This window comes from Heterodontus francisci, chromosome 5, assembly GCF_036365525.1.
Source record: "Heterodontus francisci isolate sHetFra1 chromosome 5, sHetFra1.hap1, whole genome shotgun sequence".
In the NCBI taxonomy this organism is placed as follows: domain Eukaryota; kingdom Metazoa; phylum Chordata; class Chondrichthyes; order Heterodontiformes; family Heterodontidae; genus Heterodontus; species Heterodontus francisci.
This window is the reverse complement of record NC_090375.1, coordinates 57255498-57268750: the sequence shown is the minus strand read 5'-3', so window position 1 is coordinate 57268750 and position 13253 is coordinate 57255498. Positions and strand designations below refer to the sequence as shown.

Genomic DNA, 13253 nt, shown 5'->3' with positions numbered 1-13253 from the left:
TTGCACCCAACCTAATGAGGAAAACTGCAGTTATTTGTCCATCTAGAAAGATGATAGCTCTTTAAGCAAAAAGGGCCCCGTATTTTCAATGTTAAATGTTAAGAGAACGTAGAAGCTTCCTATGAAAGCCAAAAAGAGGAACACTCTTTAAATTCAACTTCACGTTTATTTAAAGATACCAGAAACTCCGTGTAACGAGTTACCCACTGGCGGATCTCAGGTTGACGCCTTTCTCGCCACCAGTCACCGGTCTAAAGTAACAGAAATCCTACTAAAGTCATTTCGACTTCCTTCGTTTTTCAGATCAGCAAAGACCTGGGTGAAATAGTGAGGATCAGCGTTGATCTGGAGCATCTTGGTACTCATGATGTCAATGATGCGCAGGCACCGGTCCCAAAATGCATCCTTTGCGCTCTCCACCAAAAAAGGCTTCAGCGGGTAGGAGATCTCATTGCCCATGTAGGAGTAGGACAGATAGAGGCAGGTCAAGAGGGTGGCTTGCAAGTCATGCTCGGTGGCCACCTGGTCCCCGTCGATGACATCTCTACAAAGCAAGTAGACAAAGACCACGTTGGCCGGGGTGACAAATGCCTGGTCCTGCCAACCTTGAAGCAATAAAGAGCGGTCAACACTGCGCAACCAAAGGACCGGATCTGTTGGGGACAAATGCTTCAGCCTGAAGCAACGCCGGCAAAGGAATTCTCCCAGGCACTTTAATAATTCACTGGTGGACGCCTGGACTATGACACGCTTGGGAGATTCTGTGCCACTATTGAGGGACGAGGTGGTCTTGATGGAAGAAAGCTGTTTGGTGCTCAAGGGGTCAGCAGGCGCCTGGAGTTCATAGCTGGCAAGGCTGGCACAGGACAGTGACTGTTTCACATTTTCACTGTTCAGGTGGACCACGTCATTCTGGTGGTGATAGTTACTAGGGTTGGATTTTCTAGAGCTTTTCTTCTTGGTTGAGGCTACCAGACGTTTCCAAGTCAAAGCTGGGATAAACATGGAATGGCGCTTCAGGCTCTTATCCTTCTGGCTATTGCCCTTGGCACTTTGAATAGCGTGGTAGTGGCTCAGAGACTTGGAATCAGTACCATCCTCAAATATACTAGATCTCCGCGAGCCGGGAGACAGAGACAAGACAGTACCCATTCCAGTTCGATCGTTTGCAACCAATGCCTAAGAATTACAAATCCAAAACACTCGAGGGAAAAGGAGGATACGGCTCCTTTAAGGGGAGGGAAAAATAGCTCGATTAATTCGTGCAAATCTCGGCCGTCCAACTGCTCACGATTTTAATGCATTCTAAAACAAAAATAAATGAGCAGAATCATCTCGCATGCAAATCCCAGGGAAGTCGCAAATTAACCTCAGCCAGACATCCAAACGGCGCTGTCTGGGCAAAAAGCATTTTTTTTTGGGGAGGTGGGGAACAAAAATCAGCCGCTCTATGGTATTAGTTATTTCAGAGAGAGTCAATAACCCACTGATACCTGAATGATTTCTGGATGAGCATCAATTTGCCTCTCCAGCATCTGCCCGCCTAGGTGGCGAAATTGCTCAAGGGTCGAGGAAAAATTACATCCAGGCAATTCGATAGCCTCACTAGAAGAGTATCTTTTAAACATATCTGTAACACTGAACCCCGGTACACCATCGACCTTTCTCCACTTAATAAACGCAAACTCATTCGCGCGCGCACACAATAAAAAAACACACACAATTGTTAGTACGAAGAACTGGGCTGTTTAAAAAAAAAATTGGAATAAATTCATACATCTCACCTGCGTCTGGGGAAATCCTCTTCCCCTCTCTACAACGACTTTATTTATTAATAATAAAAATAGCTCCAGTGTTCAAAAGAGGCTGCAAATCGGCGGGTTTTGGAAGAGGCTGTACATCAAGTTGACAATCTAAGGCGATTTTTTTCTAATTCTCCGTCTGGCTCCAGCTGCGGCTGTGTGGGAAACCAATCATTCAGAATGGCTTTCAATTGCACTCTTCATCGTATGTTATTTGCAAAAGGTGGAGGTAGTTCATCTTGCAGCTCAGTTTGTTTTTAATCTCCCCCCTCTCTCTCTTCCACTATTGTTTTTGTGGTTTGGGGGGGGGGGGGGGGGAAGCTTCTCGCTATAGAAACAGACCCCAATTCTTCGACATCCCCCCTCTCTAGTTGTTCCAGTGAAACCGAGCGAGTCAGACTCTGGGGCGGAGTGAAAGTGACAAAAAATCTGCAGACGGCAGACGGCACACGCCTCCCCTCCCATGAACAGAGAATGAAATTAATTATCTTGGGGAAACCCAGAATGAACATATTGCCCTCCTCTCCCGTTTCTCCGCCATCTCTATTCCTTGTCTGTAGGGTGTGTTTGGATTTTAATTTTAATGTGATTCCTCCATGTCAGTATGTGAAAGAAAGGACTTACATATGGCCCCCTTTTCACGACCTCCGGTCCCAAAGCCTTCACAGCCAATCAACTACTTTTAAACTGCAGTACTGTTGTGATGTAGGGAAATACAGCAGCCAATTTGCTCAGCAAGCTTCCACAAACAGCAACGAGATGATATTCAGTGATGTTGATTGAGGGATAAATGTTGGGCAGGACACCAGGAGAAATCCCCTGACCTTCTTTGAATACCGTCATGGGATCTTTTACATCCACCTGTGAGGGCGGATGGAATGGCAGTTTAACAACAGACTACTCAGCCTAATGTCAATGGTGGGGAAACAATAATTCAGGGCAAAATTAGGTGAGAGTGAGAGTGACTGCCCTTGACATCAAGGCAGCATTTGATCGAGTATGGCATCAAGGAGCCCTAGCAAAACTGGAGTCAATGGGAATCGGGGAAAACTCTCCACTGGTTGGAGTCATACCTAGCACAAAGGAAGATGGCTGTGGTTGTTGGAGGTCAATCATCTGAGCTCCAGGACATCACTGCAGGAGTTTCTCAGAGTTTCTCCTAGGCCCAACCATCTTCAGCTGCTTCATCAATGACCTTCCATCAATCATAAGGTTAGAAGTGGGCATGTTCGCTGATGATTTCACAATGTTCCGCACCATTTGCAACTCCTCAAATACTGAAGCAGTCCATGTAGAAATGCAGCAAGACCTGCACAATATCCAGGCTTGGGCTGATAAGTGGCAAGTAACATTCGTGCCACACAAGTGCCAGCCAATGACCATCTCCAACAAGAGAGAATCTAACCATCTCCCCTTGACATTCAATGGCATTACCATTGCTCAATCCCCCACTATCAACATCCTAGGGGCTATCATTGACCAGAAACTGAACTGGAGTAGCCATATAAATACCGTGGCTACAAGAGCAGGTCAGAGGCTAGGAATCCTGCAGCGAGTAACTCACCTCCTGACTCCCCAAAGCCTGTCCACCATCTACAAGGCACAAGTCAGGAGTGTGATGGAATACTCTCCACTTGCCTGGATGGGTGCAGCTCCAACAACACTCAAGAAGCTCGACACCATCCAGAACAAAGCAGCCCGCTTGATTGGCACACCATCCACAAACATTCACTCCCTCCACTACCAACGCACAGTGGCAGCAGTGTGTACCATCTACAAGATGCACTGCAGCAATGCACCAAGGCTCCTTAGACAGCACCTTACAAACCCACGACCTCTACCACCTCGAACGACAAGAGCAGCAGATGCATGGGAACATCACCACCTGCAAGTTCCCATCCAAGGCACACACCATCCTGACTTGGAACTATATCGCCGTTCCTTCACTGTCGCTGGGTCAAAATCCTGGAACTCCCTTCCTAACAGCACTGTGGGTGTACCTACCTCACATGGACTGCAGTGGTTCAAGAAGGCAGCTCACCACCACATTCTCAAGGGCATTTAGGAATGGGCAATAAATGCTGGCATAGCCAGTGATGCCCACATCCCATGAATGAATAAAAAAAATTAATTGATATTTGGAAAAGTATGAGCTAATAAATTAAAATTAACCTCTGTTAAAGGTAAATCATGTTTGACTAATTTGTTCAAGTTCTTTGATGAAGTAATGGACAGGTTTTGTGCGGATAATGCAGTTTAGGTGTATGAGGACATCAAAAAGGCATTTGAAAAAGTATCACATTATAGACTTGTTGGAAAAATTAAAGCCCGTGGATTAATGGGACAGTGGCAGCATGGATACAATATTGGCCAAGGGATAGAAAGCAGAGAGTAGTAGTAAACAGTTGTTTTTCAGACTGGAGGGAGGGATTCAGTGGCATATACTAAGGGTAGAAATTAGGACCACTGCACTTTTTTATATAAACATTAATGACCTGGACTCGGGTATACAGGGCATAATTTCAAAGTCGACAGATATTTCAAAACCCAGAAATGTAGTAAACAATGAGGAGGATAGTTACAGACTTCAGGGGGACATAGACAGAGTGGTGAATGGGCAAACACATGGCCGATGAAATTTACTCCAGCGAAGCGTGAACGGATACATTTTGGTGAGAAGAATGAGGAGAGGCAATGTGAACTAAATAGTATAATCTTAAAGGGGGTGCAGGAACAAAGAGGCCTGGGGTATGTGTACACAAAGGTGGCAAGACAAGATGCGAAGACTGTCAAAAACGCATATTGAATACAAGGCTTTATTATTAGAGGAATTGACCACAGAAGCAAGGAATTATGCGAAAGATTTATAAAATACTGCATAGGCCTCAGCTGGGAGTATTTTGTCCAATCTTGGAAAAGACGTATTAGAAAGATATCAGGGATGAGGAACTTATGTGGAGAGACTGAAGAAGCTTGGGTTGCTCTCATTAGAACAGTGAAGATTACAGAAGAGATTTGATAGAGGTGTTCAAAATCATGAACAGTCTTAATAGAATAAACAAGGAGATATTGCTTCCTGTGACAGAACAGACGGTAACCAGTGACACAGATTTAAGGTGACTGGCAAAAAAAACAAAGGCAACATGAGGAAACATTTTTTTACCTAGTGAATTGTTGTGATCAGGAATGCACTGCCGAAAAGGATGTTGGAAGCAGATTCAATAGTAACTTTCAAAAGGGAATTAGATAAATACTTGAAGGGAACAAAATACAGGGCTGTGGGTAGGGGAGTGGGATTAATTGGATAGCTCTACTGAAGATCTAGCACAGGGACAATGGGCAGAATGACATTCTTCTGTGCTGGATCATTCTATGGCTGGAATTTTACCTTCAGCGGCGGGGTCACAGAGGCGGAAGTGGAAGCCGGTGGCGAAGGCCCTCCCACTCAAACCTCTGCTCCCATTGCAATCGTGCACTGACTGGCCAACTAGTGGCCAGCAGGCGGGGTCATTGATGAATCCACAATCGGGGGTGGGAGGTGAGGTAGTGGACATGTTGTCCTGTGACCTGGAAGAAGGTGCTGGTGGCACAGTTAAAGGGACACCAGCGCCCGATGCCTGTATGCAGATGTCTCAAGGAGGCAGCCTGGAATTTGATAGAAGCCTTCAACCATCACTGAAGAACACCCTTCATCTGTCTGTGATCAACCTTTATCTGTCTGTGATCAACCCTTCCTCTGTCTGTGATCACCCTTTCATCTGCCTGTGATCACCCCTTCATCTGCCTGTGACCACCCTTTATCTGCCTGTGACCACCCCTTCATCTGCACGTGACCACCCCTTCATCTGCCTGCGACCACCCTTCATCTGCCTGTGACCACCCTTTCCTCTGCGTCTGACCACACTTCATCTGCCTGTGACCACCCCTTCCTCTGCCTCTGCCCACCCTTCCTCTGCCTGTGACCACCCCTTCAACTGCCTGTGACCACCCCTTCATCTGCCTCTGACCACCCTTCATTTGCCTGTGACCACCCCTTCCTCTGCCTCTGACCACCCTTCATATGCCTGTGACCACCCTTTCATCTGCCTGTGATCACCCCTTCATCTGCCGTTGACCACCCTTTCATCTGCCTGTGACCACCCTTTCACTTGCCTGTGACCACTCTTCATCTGCCTGTGACCACCCCTTCCTCTGCCTCTGACCACCCTTCATCTGCCTGTGACCACCCTTTCATCTGCCTGTGACCACCCCTTCCTATGCCTGTGACCACCCCTTCATCTGCCTGTGACCACCCTTCATCTGCCTGTGACCACCCCTTCCTCTGCCTCTGACCACCCTTCATCTGCCTGTGACCACCCTTTCATCTGCCTGTGACCACCCTTCATCTGCCTGTGACCATCCCTTCATCTGCCTGCGACCACCCTTTATCTGCCTGTGACCACCCCTTCCTCTTCCTCTGACCACCCTTCATCTGCCTGTGACCACACCTTCCTCTGCCTGTGACCACCCTTCATCTGCCTGTGATCACCCCTTCCTCTGCCTCTGACAACCCTTCATCTGCCTGTGACCACCCTTTCATCTGCCTGTGACCACCCCTTCATCTGCCTCTGAACACCCTTCATCTGCCTGTGACCACTCTTTCATCTGCCTGTGACCACCCTTCAACTGCCTGTGACCACCCCTTCATCTGCCTCTGACCACCCTTCATTTGCCTGTGACCACCCCTTCCTCTGCCTCTGACCACCCTTCATCTGCCTTTGACCACCCTTTCATCTGCCTGTGAACACCCCTTCATCTGCCGTTGACCACCCTTTCATCTGCCTGTGACCACCCTTTCACTTGCCTGTGACCACTCTTCATCTGCCTGTGACCACCCCTTCATCTGCCTGTGACCACCCTTCATCTGCCTGTGACCACCCCTTCCTCTGCCTCTGACCACCCTTCATCTGCCTGTGACCACCCTTTCATCTGCCTGTGACCACCCTTCATCTGTCTGTGACCATCCCTTCATCTGCCTGCGACCACCCTTTATCTGCCTGTGACCACCCCTTCCTCTGCCTCTGACCACCCTTCATCTGCCTGTGACCACACCTTCCTCTGCCTGTGACCACCCTTCATCCGCCTGTGACCACCCCTTCCTCTGCCTCTGACCACCCTTCATCTGCCTGTGACCACCCTTTCATCTGCCTGTGACCACCCTTCATCTGCCTCTGACCACCCTTCATCTGCCTGTGACCACCCCTTCATCTGCCTCTGACCACCCTTCATCTGCCTGTGACCACCCCTTCATCTGCCTCTGACCACCCTTCATCTGCCTCTGAACACCACTTCATCTGCCTGTGACCACTCTTTCATCTGCCTCTGACCACCCTTCATCTGCCTGTGACCACCCCTTCCTCTGCCTCTGACCACCCTTCATCTGCCTGTGACCACCCCTTCATCTGCCTGTGACCAGCCCTTCCTCTGCTTCTGACCATCGTTCATCTGCCTGTGACCACCCTTCCTCTGCCTCTGACCACCCTTCATCTGCCTGTGACCACCCCTTCCTCTGCATGTGACCACCCTTCATCTGCCCGTGACCACCCCTTCATCTGCCCGTGACCACCCCTTCATCTGCCCGTGACCACCATTCATCTGCCTGTGACCACCCCATCCTCTGCCCGTGACCACCCCTTCATCTACCTGTGACCACCCTTCATCTGCCTGTGACCACCCCTTCCTCTGCCTCTGACCACCCTTCATCTGCCTGTGACCACCCCTTCCTCTGCCTCTGACCACCCTTCATCTGCCTGTGACCACACTTTCATCTGCCTCTGACCACCCTTCATCTGCCTGTCACCACCATTCATCTGCCTGTGACCACCCTTTCATCTGCCTGTAACCACCCTTCATCTGCCTCTGACCACCCTTCATCTGCCTGTGACCACCCTTTCGTTTGCCTGTGACCACCCCTTCATCTGCCTGTGACCACCCTTTCATCTGCCTGTGACCACGCCTTCCTCTGCCTCTGACCACCCTTCATCTGCCTGTGACCAGCCCGTCCTCTGCCTCTGACCACCCTTCATCTGCCTGTGACCACCCCTTCCTCTGCCTCTGCCCACCCTTCCTCTGCCTGTGACCACCCCTACAACTGCCTGTGACCATCCCTTCATCTGCCTCTGACCACCCTTCATTTGCCTGTGACCACCCCTTCCTCTGCCTGTGACCAGCCCGTCCTCTGCCTCTGACCACCCTTCATCTGCCTGTGACCATCCTTTCATCTGCCTCTGACCACCCTTCATCTGCCTGTGACCACCCCTTCCTCTGCCTGTGACCACCCTTCATCTGCCTGTGACCACCCCTTCATCTGCCTGTGACCACCCTTTCATCTGCCTGTGACCACCCTTCATCTGCCTGTGACCAGCCCGTCCTCTGCCTCTGACCACCCTTCATCTGCCTGTGACCACCCTTTCATCTGCCTGTGACCACCCTTCATCTGCCTGTGACCACCCCTTCCTCTGCCTCTGCCCACCCTTCATCTGCCTGTGACCACCCCTTCCTCTGCCTCTGCCCACCCTTCCTCTGCCTGTGACCACCCCTTCAACTGCCTGTGACCACCCCTTCATCTGCCTCTGACCACCCTTCATTTGCCTGTGACCACCCCTTCCTCTGCGTCTGACCACCCTTCATCTGCCTGTGACCACCCTTTCATCTGCCTGTGATCACCCCTTCATCTGCCGTTGACCACCCTTTCATCTGCCTGTGACCACCCTTTCACTTGCCTGTGACCACTCTTCATCTGCCTGTGACCACCCCTTCCTCTGCCTCTGACCACCCTTCATCTGCCTGTGACCACCCTTTCATCTGCCTGTGACCACCCCTTCCTATGCCTGTGACCACCCCTTCATCTGCCTGTGACCACCCTTCATCTGCCTGTGACCACCCCTTCCTCTGCCTCTGACCACCCTTCATCTGCCTGTGACCACCCTTTCATCTGCCTGTGACCACCCTTTCATCTGCCTGTGACCACCCTTCATCTGTCTGTGACCATCCCTTCATCTGCCTGCGACCACCCTTTATCTGCCTGTGACCACCCCTTCCTCTTCCTCTGACCACCCTTCATCTGCCAGTGACCACACCTTCCTCTGCCTGTGACCACCCTTCATCTGCCTGTGACCACCCCTTCCTCTGCCTCTGACCACCCTTCATGTGCCTGTGACCACCCTTTCATCTGCCTGTGACCACCCTTCATCTGCCTCTGACCACCCTTCATCTGCCTGTGACCACCCCTTCATCTGCCTCTGAACACCCTTCATCTGCCTGTGACCACTCTTTCATCTGCTTGTGACCACCCTTCAACTGCCTGTGACCACCCCTTCATCTGCCTCTGACCACCCTTCATTTGCCTGTGACCACCCCTTCCTCTGCCTCTGACCACCCTTCATCTGCCTGTGACCACCCTTTCATCTGCCTGTGATCACCCCTTCATCTGCCGTTGACGACCCTTTCATCTGCCTGTGACCACCCTTTCACTTGCCTGTGACCACTCTTCATCTGCCTGTGACCACCCCTTCCTCTGCCTCTGACCACCCTTCATCTGCCTGTGACCACCCTTTCATCTGCCTGTGACCACCCCTTCCTATGCCTGTGACCACCCCTTCATCTGCCTGTGACCACCCTTCATCTGCCTGTGACCACCCCTTCCTCTGCCTCTGACCACCCTTCATCTGCCTGTGACCACCCTTTCATCTGCCTGTGACCACCCTTCATCTGTCTGTGACCATCCCTTCATCTGCCTGCGACCACCCTTTATCTGCCTGTGACCACCCCTTCCTCTGCCTCTGACCACCCTTCATCTGCCAGTGACCACACCTTCCTCTGCCTGTGACCACCCTTCATCCGCCTGTGACCACCCCTTCCTCTGCCTCTGACCACCCTTCATCTGCCTGTGACCACCCTTTCATCTGCCTGTGACCACCCTTCATCTGCCTGTGACCACCCCTTCATCTGCCTCTGAACACCCTTCATCTGCCTGTGACCACTCTTTCATCTGCCTGTGACCACCCTTCATCTGCCTGTGACCACCCCTTCCTCTGCCTCTGACCACCCTTCATCTGCCTGTGACCACCCCTTCATCTGCCTGTGACCAGCCCTTCCTCTGCTTCTGACCATCGTTCATCTGCCTGTGACCACCCTTCATCTGCTTCTGACCACCCCTTCCTCTGCCTGTGACCACCCTTGATCTGCCTGTGACCACCCCTTCCTCTGCCTCTGACCACCCTTCATCTGCCTGTGACCACCCTTTCATCTGCCTGTGACCACCCTTTCATTTGCCTGTGACCACCCCTTCATCTGCCTGTGACCACCCTTTCATCTGCCTGTGACCACCCTTTATCTGCCTGTGACCACCCCTTCCTCTGCCTCTGACCACCCTTCATCTGCCTCTGACCACCCCGTCCTCTGCCTCTGACCACCCTTCATCTGCCTGTGACCACCCTTTCATCTGCCTGTGACCACCCCCTCATCTGCCTCTGACCACCCCGTCCTCTGCCTCTGACCACCACTTCATCTGCCTGTGATCACCCCTTCCTCTGCGTCTGACCACCCTTCATCTGCCTGTGACCACCCCGTCCTCTGCCTGTGACCACCCCTTCCTCTGCCTCTGACCACCCTTCATCTGCCTCTGACCACCCCTTCCTCTGCCTGTGACCACTCCTTGATCTGCCCGTGACCACCCCTTCATCTGCCTGCGACCACCCTTCATCTGCCTGTGACCACCCCTTCCTCTGCCTGTGACCACCCTTCATCTGCCCGTGACCACCCCTTCATCTGCCCGTGACCACCCCTTCATCTGCCCGTGACCACCATTCATCTGCCTGTGACCACCCCATCCTCTGCCTCTGACCACCCTTCATCTACCTCTGACCACCCCTTCCTCTGCCTCTGACCACCCTTTCCTTTGCCTCTGACCACCCTTCATCTGCCTGTGACCACCCCTTCCTCTGCCTGTGACCACCCTTCATCTGCCTGTGACCACCCCTTCATCTGCCTCTAACCATCCCTTCATCTGCCCGTGACCACCATTCATCTGCCTGCGACCAATCCTTCATCAGCCTGTGACCACCCTTCATCTGCCTCTGACCACCCCTTCCTCTGCCTCTGACCACCCTTTCCTCTGCCTCTGACCACCCTTCATCTGCCTGTGACCACCCCTTCCTCTGCCTGTGACCACCCTTCATCTGCCCGTGACCACCCCTTCATCTGCCCGTGACCACCCCTTCATCTGCCCGTGACCACCATTCATCTGCCTGTGACCACCCTTCATCTGCCTGTGACCACCCCTTCCTCTGCCTCTGACCACCCTTCATCTGCCTGTGACCACCGTGTCCTCTGCCTCTGACCACCCCTTCCTCTGCCTCTGACCACCCTTTCCTCTGCCTCTGACCACCCTTCATCTGCCTGTGACCACCCCTTCCTCTGCCTGTGACCACCCTTCATCTACCCGTGACCACCCCTTCATCTGCCCGTGACCACCCCTTCATCTGCCCGTGACCACCCCTTCATCTGCCCGTGACCACCATTCATCTGCCTGCGACCACTCCTTCATCTGCCTGTGACCACCCTTCATCTGCCTCTGACCATCCCTTCCTCTGCCTGTGACCACTCCTTGATCTGCCCGTGACCACCCCTTCATCTGCCTGCGACCACCCTTCATCTGCCTGTGACCACCCCTTCCTCTGCCTGTGACCACCCTTCATCTGCCCGTGACCACCCCTTCATCTGCCCGTGACCACCCCTTCATCTGCCCGTGACCACCATTCATCTGCCTGTGACCACCCCATCCTCTGCCTCTGACCACCCTTCATCTACCTGTGACCACCCTTCATCTGCCTGTGACCACCCCTTCCTCTGCCTCTGACCACCCTTCATCTGCCTGTGACCACCCCGTCCTCTGCCTCTGACCACCTCTTCCTCTGCCTCTGACCACCCCTTCCTCTGCCTGTGACCACCCTTCATCTGCCCGTGACCACCCCTTCATCTGCCCGTGACCACCCCTTCATCTGCCCGTGATCACCCCTTCATCTGCCCGTGACCACCATTCATCTGCCTGCGACCACTCTTTCATTTGCCTGTGACCACCCTTCATCTGCCCATGACCACTCCTTGATCTGTCTTTGACCATCCCCTCATCTGCCTGCTACACCCTACATCTGCCTCATCACAAGGAAATCCCTTCTGCCTGACACCAGCCAAGCTAGCCAACCAAGAAGCCATGGCATCTGCTTGAGGGCATGGTGGAAGCAAGAACTCGGGTGGCCTCACAGTTCAGTGTCGACTCTCTGCATGTCCTTCCCCAGGCCGCTCGGGCAAGGTAGGACTGAAGGAGAAGACCGTCCCACCAAACCAAGCAAGCCTGGTTGGAGGTTGCAGAGGAGGTCAGCAGCCAAGAGGTTGTCTGGAGAACATGGATCCAGTGCCGCAAGTTTGTCAATGACTTTCTCCGCTCTGCCAGATTGAATGCCAAACTTCAATCCTCTGTGGGGTACCAGCAAATGGGTAAGTGTATTGGTAGAGATGCTGGGGAGGCAGAGCCCACCATATGGAAGGAATAGCTGCAGCTCTGTCAGGGGAGCGAGCCTGGCACTGCTGACTGATGCAAGGTTGCTGCTGAGTGGCAGAATGACACATCCATGGCACTGGCCACAGAAGCTGCAGCAAGCAAAGTGCTTAGTCATTGTGTTTACCATAGTCCAGCCACTGATACCATTTTCATGCATCTCTGCAGGAGAAGAGGGCACAGAATACAAGGGAGAGAGCACGGACTGGTGGCAGTGTCTCACTCCTCACCAAACTGACCCTGATAGAGGAAGAAGCACTGGAGCTGGCTGGATATCAGGGCGGCTACTCCCTCCTGGACAGTGAGGCTGGAGCAAGCATCAAGCGAGCATGATGGATGGTCGCGCCGTCCAAGTCACAGATATGTCTTTGAGCTGCATCCGATTATGTGGGCTCCTGTCTGGAGGGTCGCGTGGCCCTGATATTTCTGTTTTCATATGCAGGTCAGTTGCAGGACCAGAAAGGTACCATCTCAAGGCGACATCCATCTACCTCTGAGGCTGTTGGTATGCGTGCAGTATTAGATCCAGGGTCACAAGCTGGAGAGAGCACCACACAAGTGCCGGACAAGCTGTTGGAGGCTGTGACAGATGAGGCCTCTGACATTCAGAGGACAGTGAGAGGCCAGGCCCATACTGAGCTAAGGCTGATGATGCGTCTTTGGAGTGGACGGAAAGGCGGTAGATGCTCGAAGTCCAGCGTGAGGTGCATGAAGGTCTGGTGGAGATTCCAGAGGGTATGTGTACCCTGGCTCAGACATTGGTGGAGTCCATCCAGGCCATGAGTGCTGTGATGACTCTGTCATCTGCGTGCGTGGCCTCCTCAATTGAGAGATTGCTGACTCTCCTGGAGGGC

At 52.5% G+C, this 13253-nt stretch overlaps 1 protein-coding gene across 1 annotated transcript; it reads right to left on the bottom strand.

The window, feature by feature from the left end:
• Window positions 1–243: 243 nt before the first annotated feature.
• Window positions 244–1152, bottom strand: LOC137369541 (cyclin-dependent kinase 5 activator 1-like). Its single transcript, XM_068030807.1, has one exon. The coding sequence runs from the start codon at window positions 1150–1152 to the stop codon at window positions 244–246; it is 909 nt and encodes a 302-aa protein (XP_067886908.1).
• Window positions 1153–13253: the final 12101 nt, after the last annotated feature.